This window comes from Neomonachus schauinslandi, chromosome 9, assembly GCF_002201575.2.
Source record: "Neomonachus schauinslandi chromosome 9, ASM220157v2, whole genome shotgun sequence".
In the NCBI taxonomy this organism is placed as follows: domain Eukaryota; kingdom Metazoa; phylum Chordata; class Mammalia; order Carnivora; family Phocidae; genus Neomonachus; species Neomonachus schauinslandi.
The window spans coordinates 106258193-106272174 of NC_058411.1; the positions used below are offsets into that span (position 1 = coordinate 106258193).

The 13982-nt window shown below is 36.8% G+C and overlaps 1 protein-coding gene across 1 annotated transcript in view; it reads left to right on the forward strand.

Moving 5' to 3' along the window:
• Window positions 1-13982, forward strand: part of PIAS1 (protein inhibitor of activated STAT 1) — a 117196-nt gene that overhangs the window by 82945 nt on the left and 20269 nt on the right. Inside the window, exons 7-8 of the mRNA XM_021693800.2 lie at window positions 6047-6152; window positions 13393-13466. Coding sequence (XP_021549475.1) covers window positions 6047-6152; window positions 13393-13466 — 180 coding nt within the window. The remainder of the gene's footprint in view (window positions 1-6046; window positions 6153-13392; window positions 13467-13982) is intronic.

Genomic DNA, 13982 nt, shown 5'->3' on the forward strand with positions numbered 1-13982 from the left:
CTATTGTTGAGCAGTTAGTTGATTTATTGATTGATCGATTCATTGCTGTTTCAAAGATCATCCTAGTAGCTATGCTTTTGCAAACATATAATTTCCTTAAATTCCCAAAAGTGGAATTCCTGAGTCAAAGAGCATGCAGAATTTAAAGAAATGTTGTGTACTTTGACAGATTGCCTTACCAGAAGATGTGCAAATTTATTCTCTGACTTTCAGTGTTTGTGTGCCCCTTGACCCATACCCTATCAATACTTTTATCTTCTTTAAAATCTTTACCAAGTTTAGTAGGTAAATAAAGGCACCATATTGTTTTGATTAGTGCTCCTTTTATTACTGAGATTGAACATATTTTGTTGTGATTTACATTTTAAAATTATATCCATATTTATTTCTCTATTGCTGTTTTTCTTATTCTTATTTATGAATTCTTTATATATTAAGCCTTAACCTCTTTCACATGTTGCACATATTTGTTTCCAGTTTGTTTGCCTTTTACTTTTATTTATGTGATTATTTAATATTTAGAGGACTTAAATTATTATAGAGCCAGTTTTTAACCAGTTTGTGTGTGTGTGTGTGTGTGTGTGTGTTCTTTCCTCCTCAGTCCCCATCACACTTAAGTCTGTCTGCCCTTCCCAACCTTACATAAATATTTGTTTATATTTTCTTCTAGACTTTTGAGGTTTTTTGTTTTACCTTTAAATAATCCATCGCAAGTTCTATGTGGTGTGAAATAAAAAATTTACTTTCATTTTTTCAGTAGCCAGGTGGTCTGACACCATTAACTAAATAAATGCTGATTCAGAAGCCACCATTACTATGTGTTTGACTTTTATTTATCCTATGTGTGTTTCTGAATTTTTTTATATTGTTCCTTAGTCTTGCATTCTTTTTCTGGGACAATTTCAGAATGTTTTTGATTATTTCAGTTTTATCATGTGAGCTCATGTCTATTCATTAATTCATTTGAAATTCATTGAATGCTTACTGTATGCCGTGCCTTTACTGAAAACTGACAGTACCATAGTGAGAAAAGAAAGTCCTCATTCTTTTAGAGCCTGAGGTCTGGAGCCAGGTGGTCAGACACAAAAAAGGTGAACATACTTAGCAGAAGGACTATGGAAGGAGAGGTGTGCGGTGATTTTAGAGTATATTAAAGGGTACTTTGAATTAGGCAGAGGTCAGGTAGGGCTTCGCTGAGGAAGTAGTGACTGAGCCAAGAGTTAAGAGAAGGGCAGAAGGAAGCAGTTTGGGCGAAAGGTTCAGAGGACACAACCTGCACAACAGCTCAGTGGCAGGGGTGAGCCTGGTTCTTTTCAGGAAACTGAGAGGGAGCCACTGGGGCTGGAGTGCAGAGAGTGGGGAAGAGCAGTGTACAGGATGAGGCTATAGAGGTAAGAAAGGGTCAGGCCATGCAGGGCCTGTGAGGTACTGTTAATGTTAAGGCTATTCTCTCTCTCTCTCTCTTTTTTTAAAAATTTATTTATTTGAGAAAGAGCATGCTGGAGAGAGAGAGCACGCACGTGCACAGGCAGCGGGGAGGGACAGAGGGAGAGGGAGAAGCAGACTCCCAAGGAGCAGGGAGCCCAATGCAGCGAGGCCAATGCAGGGCTTGATTCTAGGACCTGGGATCACGACCTGAGCTGGAGGCATACACTTAACCGACTGAGCCACCCAGGCGCCCCAAGGATATTCTCTCTCTCTCTTTTTTTTTTAAGATTTTATTTATTTGACAGAGACACAGCGAGAGAGGGAACACAAGCAGGGGGAGTGGGACAGGGAGAAGCAGGCTCCCCACTCAGCAGGGATCCCGATGCGGGGCTCGATCCTAGGACCCCGGGATCATGACCTGAGCTGAAGGCAGACGCTTAACGGCTGAGCCACCCAGGTGCCCCAGGATATTCTCTTTTTAAGTGAGAATTTTACAGTAGTATATTTTTGTTTACAAAAAGTTTTTCTTCAGAGTGGTGAACAGTTTGAATGGAGGCCAGAATCATGCAGAGCAGTCACCTCTTAGGAACAAGCTATTGCTGAAGTATTAGTGGAAGAGAGCGGGTGTTAGCCTAGAGCGGTGGCAGTAGGGATGGAGAGAAGTCAGGGGTCAGTAGGACTGAGCAAGAAATTACAAGTAGGGGCGGAGAAAACCAGGAGATGTCAAGGATGACTCCTGGGTTTCTGGCTGGAATGAGAAGGTAAATGATAATATTACCGAGATAGAGGAAACACTGAAAAAGAATTGAGTTTAGGCATGTTTTTGGTCATTTCATTGCCTTGGAGGAAGGAGTGTTGGAGAACTAGATGATGAAGAAAATCATGAGTTCAGTTTTGAAGCTTTTGAGTTTGAGATGCCTGGGAGACGTTCTAAATAGGCAATTGATATTAGACTCAGAAGGTAAGTTTGGGCTAGAGAAGAAAATGTGAGCTAAGGGTGAGGGAGGCTGTGAGGAGAGCAGAAGTGTTGGAAGAGTAATTACAGAGAGGGAGCCACATTCCCCTGAATTGCTCCCCCAAATCTTACTGGGAATTGGAATGAGATTGCTTTAAATTAGTACGTTGAGTTAGGGAGGATTAATTTATTTACAGTATTTAATATTTCCATTCCAGGAGCTGTATGTTTCTCCCTTTATTCAGAACTTTTATGTTCCTCAGTCATTTAATAAGTTTTTTCTTATAGATCTTCCATGTTTTTTATTAATTCCTATATTGTTTATTGTTATAGTTGCTGTTGTTAAGTAGATCTTTTTTCTATTATATTTTCTAAAGACTTTATTTATTGTTGGTTTATTTAAAAGCTAGTTATTGTTGAATATTTACTTAATACTTGCATTCATATATTGGTTCCAACAGCTTTTTAGTTGGTTTCTTGGTTTTTCCAGGTGGGCAGTTCTGAGTTTGAAAAGATGTATCGTTATACAAATAATGATAATCCTAGTACTTATGTCATAATTTCTTGTTTTCTGTTGTGCTGGCTAGAACCTTCAGAACAATGTTAAATAATGGGAGTGCTAGTGGACATGCTCAACTGTTTCTTACGAAAATGAGAATACTACTAGTACAAATAATGATGTAATTAATTTTTGACAGAACTTAATTACATCAACAGTATACTCCTGTATTGCTCTTTTACTGGATATCTTTGTGAGACATGGATTTTGAATTTTATCAGAATCCTTTTTGACACCTATCAAGATTATATTTTTTTCCTTTGCTTAATTAAATATATCACTGTTAGGTTTTTGAAATCCTTTTAAATGTTTTACTTCTAGTGTACTTTGGGGGTTCGCCTTTGTCTCCCTTTTTGAAGAGGATATTGAAAAATGTTTTTTGTTTTGTATTGGGTTTTTTGCCTGTGGGTGTGAAACGTATAGCCTACCAGGGTGTTTACAATGAACTATGAAAGAAGTCCCAAACTTCGGCAGAGGAGGGAAATGTGGTGCTGATACAAAGCATTAGAGAAGAGAGGAAAGCCTTTCAAACCTCAGAAAGAAGACAGTATGTTCAGTGATTTGAAAGTGGTCTACTAGGTAAGATCTTTGAATAGACCACAGTCTACAAGTTAGAGACCTTCTTTTTGAAGTAAAACATTGAAAGAAAATTTTGTTTACCAAAGCCCAGAAGATAACTTATTATAATGTTTTTCTGTCACTAGTTTTAATTCAACTTGTAAGGATACTCTTCATTTGCATAAGATCTCTTACTGTTTTGGGGATTATTAGTTACTACTGAGAAGTGTTAAAAATACATCTGCAAAGGAAATAGCAGAGTTAGTGTTAGCTAAAGCTAAGGTGGTAATCATATTACAATATATAAATGTGTCAAATGAACATGTTGTTCACCTTAAACGTACACAGTGTTATATGTCAATTATATCTCAATTTTAAAAAGACAATATATATGTATATATATATATATATATATATATATATATATATATATATATATATTTTTTTTTTTTAAAGAAGAGCCAGAGTAGTGCTTGAAGGAAATAAGTGAGCTGTATTGTAACTTCTTATCCTACCTCAGGGTAATCACTGCATTTAGCATTTATTAAACTCTCATTGTTTATAGAAAAGTTATTTAGATACTGGTATAAAGGACACTTCATGAGTAGATTATATCTTAATATGGAGAAAATGTCCTTTGAACTTGATAGACAATTTTGAAGACTTTTGAGAAGGCATTTGACAAAAACATCAGTGTAATGCAGTATTTATGAGTAGTTGGAATTAAGTAGCACTTTGAAGGGTTAGCAGAAACAGTATATTATCTACCTAGACGAGATAGCTTGCCACTGTGAAGGTTTGGGGTTTTATGCTGCTGAATCTCTTTCAAGTGATACAAAACTGAATTCCATATTATCAGTACAAGTGGCATTTGTTAATACCTGACATTCTTTTTGCTGCTGCTGCTTTTTTTTTAATTTGGTTACATGTTTCAACTAGAGTGAACATACCTTTTCACTGAACTTGTAGTTGTGGTTTCTACTTGATCTCTCCTTAAAAAATTATAAAAAGCCTGAGGGGGATTTCTAGTACTGAAGATTCAAGCTGTCAGTACATAATTTCACAGTGTTAATTAGCATTTCTCCGGTTTCTGTCATACTCGAAATATTAATCAAATAAATAATAAAGGTGAATAAGGTTTTTTTTCCCCCAGAGGAAGCCTTTTAGTTTTATTTTAGATTGGTGTGTTGTATGCTGTAAAGTTTAGGCAGGTTTTAAGGTTCCTTGTAAATTAGCTTTTTTGACACTTCATTTTTTCCCCATAAAATATGTAACATATGAACATGGATAGGTTTCTGAACTCTAAGTGAAAATTTGGCCTTCCGGAGGATACTGAGGATATTTCCTCTTGTTGTCAAAAGGGGAATGCATATTTGAAAAGTCTGAAAGTTGGTTGGGAGGGTCAAAGCAAACAAGGTGTGTTATTGCAAGAACTGTTGAGAACTCCACTAGCCTTGGCCATTAAGTCCACTGTCCTGACAGCCCTATTCTTTCTTCCTGGGTTCTAGTGCCAGCTCTGTCACCAAGCAGATGCATGATCATGAGCAGATGACATATCTTTTTGTGCCTCCTTTTAATGAACTCTTTACTTAGAAAAATACTTATCCTACCTGTCTCGTATAGGCCTTCTGCGAGGTTTAAATTAAGTAGATAATATATGTTAAGTATGTATGTATTGTATGTAGCTATAAGCTAGAAGGTGGCAGTAAGTATTCTTCCTTTTGCTTCTTTCCAAATCTCTTGATCTTCTTCTTGATCCCAACACCAAATGGAAAGTGGCCCTTCTCATTTAGATCTCTCTCCTACCCTTAATAAGCCTCAGCCTTCTTTTCTTCCTCTTATCCAGTCATGTACCCTTCACTCCGCGTTGGCTTTATTGATTAACTGTTTTCTTTGTTTCCTTCTCCTGCTACCATCTTCTCTACCAGTCCTCTGCTGGTAATGGATATTCATCTATTCATTTGCCAAACCAGCAGCTTCTCTTTGAAAATCTTTAGTATTCCCTTTGTGATAATGGCCCACGTAGGGTCTTTCAAAACTAGTTAGCGCTATAAAGAGAGATTCGATGGTATAGATTAGGAAGCCAATCTAATTTGTAATTTTTAAATAGCTACTATTTTAGACCTGTTACCTACTAAATGTGGTTTATGGTGATTTTGACATCTTATTGGCCTTGGTTTATATTTCAGTTTTAACAGTGTTTTTTTTTTATAGAGGTGGCTCAAATTGATTAGCTTTGAGCATAGGTAGTCAGGTAATATAGAAGCATGACAGACCTGGCTTTATTGCTTGAAAGTTGCAAAATTCTTTTACTTCTCTATACTTCCCTTTCCTCGTCCATAAAAGTAGGTTTATGACCACCTCAGCAGCTTTTTGGTTAGGACTAAATTAATTCCTGTTCATGAAAACACCTGATAGTGCCTGGCCACATAGTAGGTGTTTTAACAAGTGTTAGTTTTCTTTCCCTATCATTGTGGGATTAAAATAGATGTACTATTTACTTACGTATGTTGTTTTTCTACATCTTTTTTTTTTTTTTTTTCCAGAACTATTCCATGGCAGTGTATCTTGTAAAACAGTTGTCCTCAACAGTTCTTCTTCAGAGGTTACGAGCAAAGGGAATAAGGAATCCGGATCATTCTAGAGCTTTAAGTACGTATGATAAACTTATTTCATTTATGCAGCTGAACTATTTTGGTAAAGGTTAGAGTAGTATATTTTCAACGAAAGAAATTTCTTTTCACTAGAGCTTGTTATAGAGGATTCAAAACACTGAAAGCTTGTTTTCTGAATAAAGTAAATCAAGACTTAGAAGTAGTTTTAATATCTTCGTTATGACCTATATTTTATAATCTCTATTTTACTGACCTTAAAAGTAACTTTAGAAAGCCAGTAAATGAATATGGAAGAATATTTTACTGTAACTTCATAAAATAAATGTTTATGGAATTCTAGGAGACAGGAAGGAAATCTTGGCATGTATTTCATGAGAATTATTTTGTATTTAAGGTTTATCCAGGAGAAATGTGCAGGGTACGTGATGACTGTATCCCTGAATTAATAAAGTAAAAAGATAGTGGGATGGTAAAAATAATAACGAAGCAGGTTCTGTTAATCAGTTATGTAGGCCTTGGACAAGTCACTCTACTTCTCTGAGTTTCATGTTCCTCATCTGTAATAAGAGGTTGTTACTATGTGATTTCTAAAGCTCCTCCAAAGTCTGGGCTCATAGTTATGAATAACTAGATGGTTCATAGAGTTGTGTAGAATTTGAGATGCAGCAAGGTCTACAAATTGACCGTTCTAGCCTCAGTTTTTGAGGATGAAGGCCAGAGGTTGGCAGCCTTTCCCAGGAGGAGAAATAAGTTCTTCTTTTGTTCTCTTCTTTGTGAGAGATAGATTCTTTATGGATGGATGAATTCAGAGATGGGTCTGGACACAGGAAACAAAACTTTTACAGGCAGGGATTAGATAGCTCCTCTTTAAGGGTTCTTGATGTGAGTTGATTAATGAAACCCACTCTCAGATTTAGTTAGGCACACTCTGGTGAAAAGAACTAAAGTAGTACGGCCAGCTTTCCTCTCACTTTCCTCTGTATAGCTTTTATCTTTTTTTGCTAACCTGTTTCTGTGCCAGAGTAAAAGATCCCACTACTTCTGAATAGCAGTATGCCCTCAGTAGTTCATTAAAGGACTTTTCTGCATTAAAAGAACCCTTTTTAAAATGCAAATAATCCTGAGTCAAGAGGAGCACACTTTTGGCTAATGCCTCTGTAGACATTCCTCAAAAGACAGTGGAGAGCTAGAATGACAGCACTGGTTTGGGGTCTAGGGGAGAGGAAGCACCAGTTGGCAGGGACAAAGAAGAACAGACAGATATCTGCTTTGTAGCACCATCTGGAGGGAGAGTAGGAAGGTGAGCCAGGATTATTTTATTTTCTGGAAGGAACCACTGTTAGTCACTATTAAGCAGCAACAACTTCTTAATTCAGAGGCTATTTATTTCATCTCTGATACAATGCTGGAAGTGGAGAGTAGTTGCAGAGTGAGTGGGATTTTTGTGACAGTTTATATCTTATCTTACTTACTGGCCTGGAGAACCAATAAAACATTAATTAGGATCCTACTAGTAAGATATTCGTTGTAATTGACCAAAGAACAGATTGTTTGCCTTTATACTATCTATAAAGAAATAACTTTCTGAATAAATTAATTGTATAATTAAAAGACTGTATAAAACAACTTGACAGAAGAAAATGTTGACAGGTTTCTCCAGATTTTTGAAAAATCAAATGGCCTAAAAATATATTCATTGTAAGTCATTCTTAATCTTATCAGTAAATCTGCTGGCAGAGTTGTATTCATCAAATCAGGCACTATTATATTCTTGAAAGAATAAACTTAGTAATATTGAGACTTTTCACAGAGACATCTACTCTGATTCATTTGATTTAGTAGATTTAGTAGATTTTTGTCTTGTGGTTTTCACCTTTGTGTAGAGTTGTCTCCTCTATCGCAGAGGCAGCCCTTGACTAATTTTTGGTCACGTTCCTGTCTCCTCTCCTTGCAGCAGTCACTTTAAACCTTGGCCATAGTTTACTCAGACACTACTCCCCCTCTTGCAGCACACTGCCACTGCAAGAAAATTGGGGCTACAAGAGGTGAATTCCCTCAAATGTCCATTTCTTCCTTAATCTTAGTGCTGCCATAACTGCTTTTCAGCTTATCTACACTTGTACCTATCCTTACTTATTCTCTTCAGTCTTAGGAGGAAATGTCCCTTTTTCTGCTCAAAGTTAATCTTGTATTCATTTATTCTTCTCATTCAAGAAGTTACATTAAGAGTCTACAGTGTTCCAGGCACAGGAGAATATAGCATTAAACAAGACACACACCGTCTCTGCATCCCTTAGAAGTTTGCAGTCTGGTGGGAAAGACAGAATTAAGTGACTGAACGAGTCATTAATGAATTACAGTTGTGACATGTGCCTTAAAGAAAAAAGACAGGGAACTCTGGAGGTAATAACAGAAGAACGTAGTCCTCCCTGGTACTGTGATGTTTAAGATAAGATTATAAGGGTGAGGAGGAGTTAACCCCCAAGATGAGAGGGGAATATGCCAAGAGACGAGGGCAGTGGAGCTAGAGAAAAGAAAACAAAGGAGGACAGTGGCCAGAGAGATAGCCATGGGGTGAGTTCATACAGATGACATAAAGGTAGATGATAGAAAACCCTGAAAAGATTTTTAAGCAGTGACATCATCAAATTTGGGCAATAAGAAGGTTGCTCTGAAGACTGAATTGAGGAGAGGCTGGACTGATAAGATGAGGCCACTGAGGAACCTATTGTCCAGGTAAGAGGTGATGGTGTCTTAAACATAGGTAATGGTGATGGACATAGAAGTTGATGGCTCGAGAACTGTTGAAGGGTAGCCGTGGTGGCAGATTACATGTGGGGAGTGAAGGAAAAGGAGAAGTCTAGGAGGAGTTACATGGTAGGGGCCATTTACTGAAATGGAGAACAGTGTGGAAAAGATTGAGGTAAAGGAGGAAAGATCAGAGTGTATGCTTACACTAGTATTTGAGATGTCTGTGAGACATCCAGGTGGAGATGCTTAGAAGCAGTGTTATGAGACCTCACTCCCTCATTTATCTGCTCTCTGTCCCTCTATAAACTCTTCCTGTCAGCCTTACCTGTCAGGTCTTTTTCATCCTTTAAAAAGTACACAAACAGGCTATTCTGTACTCTAGATAGAGCTCTGTGTTCCTCCGGTTGTCCTCATCCTACTTTCTTCAAAGAGTGGTCTACACTTGCTGTCCACCTCCTCATTGCAAGCCATGTGCTCTTTTAACTCCCATCGTTCCACTGATGTCACTACTGACAGTCTGATTGCCAAATTTAAACTTTCTTTCCAGTTTTCATCTTAGATATTTTTGCTGCATTTCCTACCAACCTCTTTCTCCTTGAAAGACTCTTCTCTATTTTTTTCTCAGTTACTTGCCTTCAGTGGATTCTCCTAAGGGAAGCATTGTTTTCCCTGGGGTGTCATCCCTGGTCCATTTTCTGCATACTTTACCTAGAGATAATCACATCTAGTCTTACGGTTTAAATGAGCACCAGCTCCCAAATACCTTCCTCCCAGACCTTCCCCTGAGTTTCAAATACAGATATGTATAGCTGGCTAACTGCCTTCACCAAAACATTCCACTGGTTCCTCAGATTCAGTTATTTAAAACCAAACTCACCAAATCCTATCAAACTTCCACCCTAAATATTTCTCAAATCCGTCTTCTCTCTCTCTCTTCCTACCATCGCTGCCCTCGTTTAAGCTCTCATATTCTGTCTTTGTTTAAAAAACCTATTCTTAAGTAATCTATCCCTCTTCGTTCTTGGCCCCTCTTCATATCTCTCTCCTGGTAGCAACCTAAGTGATTAATGCAGATCTAATCTTACCATTCCCTTGCAATCCATAGCTTCTTAACGTCGTGAAGTAAAAACTCCCCACTTTGTTAGCATGACAGATGTAGCTTTCCATGAAGTGGCACCTGCTTACTGCTTCCCAGGGTCATCTGTATTCACTCTTATTCTTATACGTTATATTCCATAAATACTGAATTCTTTTCTTTTATGCACTGCTCTGCCAGTATTGTTCTCTGTGCCTCCGAACTTCCCTCTTCTTTGCCTGACTCCAGTTATCCTTCATACTTCACTTTTTCCAGGAGGCATCTCAGAACCCCCGGAGTGGGCAAGTTGACTTTGAGCTAGGTCCTTGAACACATTTGCGTTAGAGCACATTACAGATGATCCCACTGAGCATCTTTACTCTCTACTAGACTCTGAGTTCCTCTGGGCAGGAATTTAATCTTACTTATCTTTGAATTCCTAGTGCACAGTTCCTGGCGCATAGCAGATCCTCAGATTTTTGTTGAGGTAAACTGATTAAAAGAAAGGTAGAATAAAAATCCGGTCTCTGTGCCTCTGTTTCCTTGCCTATAAAATGAAGTATTGGCCTTAATATGTTCAGGTGTTTACAGCCTTAACGTTCTAAAAGGATGACTATAAAATAATCTGATATTAAGGAATGATAGAAATAATTAAACAAACAAAAAACCCAGCCCTAAAGCAGCAGAAATAGAGAAATCTGTGATGATGGAAATTTTGTGCATTTGCAGTGTCCTGTGTGGTAGCTACCAGCAACATGTGGCTCTTGAGCTCTGAAATGTGGCCAGTGCAATTGAGGAACTGAATTTTAAATTATATTTAATTTAAATTTAAATATAGCTAAGTGTGACTGACTAGTGGCTAACTCTCATAGGTCATGACAACAGAGATTTTTAAAAAGATTAAATGTGGCTCGCTATAACTTTATTATAGGTCAAATAATAAAATACTGTTAACCACTGCACTCACAGCGACACAGGAAAACTTTAATTCCCGGAAGACTTCCCACACGTTGGTTGATGTATGACTTGTCTTTATTTTTTACTCCCTTGCCCACACATTATAAGGATTTGCTTATTTTATTTTTCCTCACTTTCTTTTTTTTTTTTAAATTTTTTTATTCTTATGTTAATCCCCATACATTACATCATTAGTTTTAGATGAAGTGTTCCATGATTCATTGTTTGTGCATAACACCCAGTGCTCCATGCAGAATGTGCCCTCCTCAATACCCACCACCAGGCTAACCCATCCTCCCACCCCCTCCCCCCTAGAACCCTCAGTTTGTTTTTCAGAGTCCATCGTCTCTCATGGTTCGTCTACCCCTCCGATTTCCCCTGCTTCATTCTTCCCCTCCCGCTACCTTCTTCTTCTTCTTTTTTTTTCCTTAACATATATTGCATTATTTGTTTCAGAGGTACAGATCTGTGATTCAACAGTCTCACAAAATTCACAGCGCTCACCAGAGCACATACCCTCCCCAGTGTCTATCACCCAGTCACCCCATCCCTCCCACCCCACCCCCCACTCCAGCAACCCTCAGTTTGTTTCCTGCAATTAAGAATTCCTCATATCAGTGAGATCATATGATACATGTCTTTCTCTGATTGACTTATTTCACTCAACATAATACCCCCCAGTTCCATCCACGTCGTTGCAAATGGCAAGATCTCATTCCTTTTGATGGCTGCATAATATTCCATTGTATGTATATACCACATCTTCTTTATCCATTCATCTGTCGATGGACATCTTGGCTCTTTCCACAGTTTGGCTATTGTGGACATTGCTGCTATAAACATCGGGGTGCATGTACCCTTTCGGATCCCTACTTTTGTATCTTTGGTTTTCCTCACTTTCTTGTGATTAAATTTAACATGGTGATTCTCCCCCCTTTCTCTTCTTTCTTTTGGTTATGTTTTTTGAAGTATAGTTTACAAAAGTAAAAATTCACCTTTTTAATTCTACAGATTGATGAATTTTACAGGTGCATGGAATCATGAACCACAGCCACAATCAAAATATAGAACATCCTTCATCCTAGAAAGTTCCCCTGTGGCCTCTTGCAATTCATTTCATCCCCTTATTCCCTGTTCCTGTAACCATTGGTGTGATTTCTGTCTCCATAGTTTTGTCTTTTCTAAAATGTCAGCTATTCGAAGTCCTGCAGCCTGTAGCTTTTTATGTTTGGCTTCTTTAACTTAGTAAATGCTTTTGAGGCTCATCCATGTAGTTTGTTCTTTATTACTGAGTAGTATTCCATTTATCTGTACCATCATTTGTTTATCCATTTATCATTCAGTGGACAGTTAGGTTGTTTCCAGTTTTACATTATCACAAGTAAAGCTGCTAGAATGTTTACATTTTGCCTGTGGATATTCCAGTTTTGTAGACATATGTTTTTGTTTCTCTTGGGTAAATATTTAGGACTCAGATAGCTGGGTCACATGAAATGTGTATGGAAAACAGACTGGCAGTTTCTTATAAAATGTATATGCCTTTTGTGTATTCCTACCAATGATGTATGTGATTTCGAGTTTTTCTCCATCATCACTAGTGCTTGGTGTTGTCAGGCTGCTTTGATTTTTGGTTATTCTGGTCAGTGTTTAGTAGTATCTCATTATGGTTTTAATTTGCATTTTCCTAATGACTAATGATGTCACGTGCTTATTTGGTATCCTTATAGCTTCTTTGATGCAGTGTCTGTTCAAATCTTAAGAACCACAGGAGGTTTGAGCTGAAAAGATTTAGAGATTATCTGGTGTGGGTTCTTATTTTGCTAGAAGCAAAATTAAGCTCAGAGAGGAGGATTGACTTGTCTAAGATAGCTTACTTAGTTTATGGATAAATAAATATAAAACTCAGTTGTATGGGGAAAAAGCAATTGAACTTTTTTTCTTTTCATAATTTGAAAATAGAATTAATATATTTTCATAATTTAAAAATAGAACTAATAGAAAAATAGAATTTATTAACATATAAAATATGGTAATATATTTTATTATCTGAGCTTTGGAAAAATTTATAAAATAATATTGGCATAAAAATATTGGTCATAATTTAAAAGAAAGAAAAACTTCATTCAGTTTCTTAGAGTTATAAAAGGAAAAGGTTCTGCCATTGGTTGAATATGTCAGCTTACTATAGAAATTTCCTTTATGTTACTGCAATGCAGTTTTTGTTCATGGATGAGAAATAGGGAACTTACAGGAAATATAGTCAGTCTATAGATATATGGTTGTTTTTCCTCTTTTGCCTATGATAGAAATTATAAACCATGTAATTGTTTTTATTTTTCCATCCAGTTAATTGGAAATAATTAAACATTATTTTTGAGTTCATTTTTTTAAGCTTCCTCATTTTAAGTTCCTTGTTCTTTTTCTTATGTTGCATCACTGATGTATCTTTAATAAACATGCTCTGTTTGTTTGTTCTCTCTTCAATGAATGTCAGTTAAAGAGAAATTGACCGCGGATCCAGACAGTGAAATAGCTACAACCAGCCTAAGGGTTTCTCTGCTATGTCCAGTAAGTGTTAACTAATACTTGCTTTCCAGAAGATTCAACATACATTTTTCTCCTTTTATGAAGTATTTCCAGTATTTGCAAAATGATGTTTACTTTTGAAATATGCCCACCTTTGTCACAGTTTCTGAAAAGTAGAAAGACATTATTATTTAGTCATAGGATTTGGAATCTAACCAAAATTTTAAGTCTGTAAAAATTTTCTACTCTTAGTAAACTGTGTTTAAATATTGCTTGTGATTAATGATTCTCTCTCAGACTCAAGTGTAAAGTCTTCAAATAAGGAATGGGCATTATCTTGGTATATTTATTAAAATTGTATTTTAAAAAATAGTACCATTTTGAATAGAAATCTAGCCACGATTTACCCATACATTCAGTTTAACCATTTTGCCAACAATGACTACATTGTAAGACTCCACCAATGAAAAACTGTTCTATTTAGCCTGAATAACTGAATTGGTTATGCATATAAAAATAACCTAGAAATATTTTTAAACCAGAAAATGAGGTCAAAAT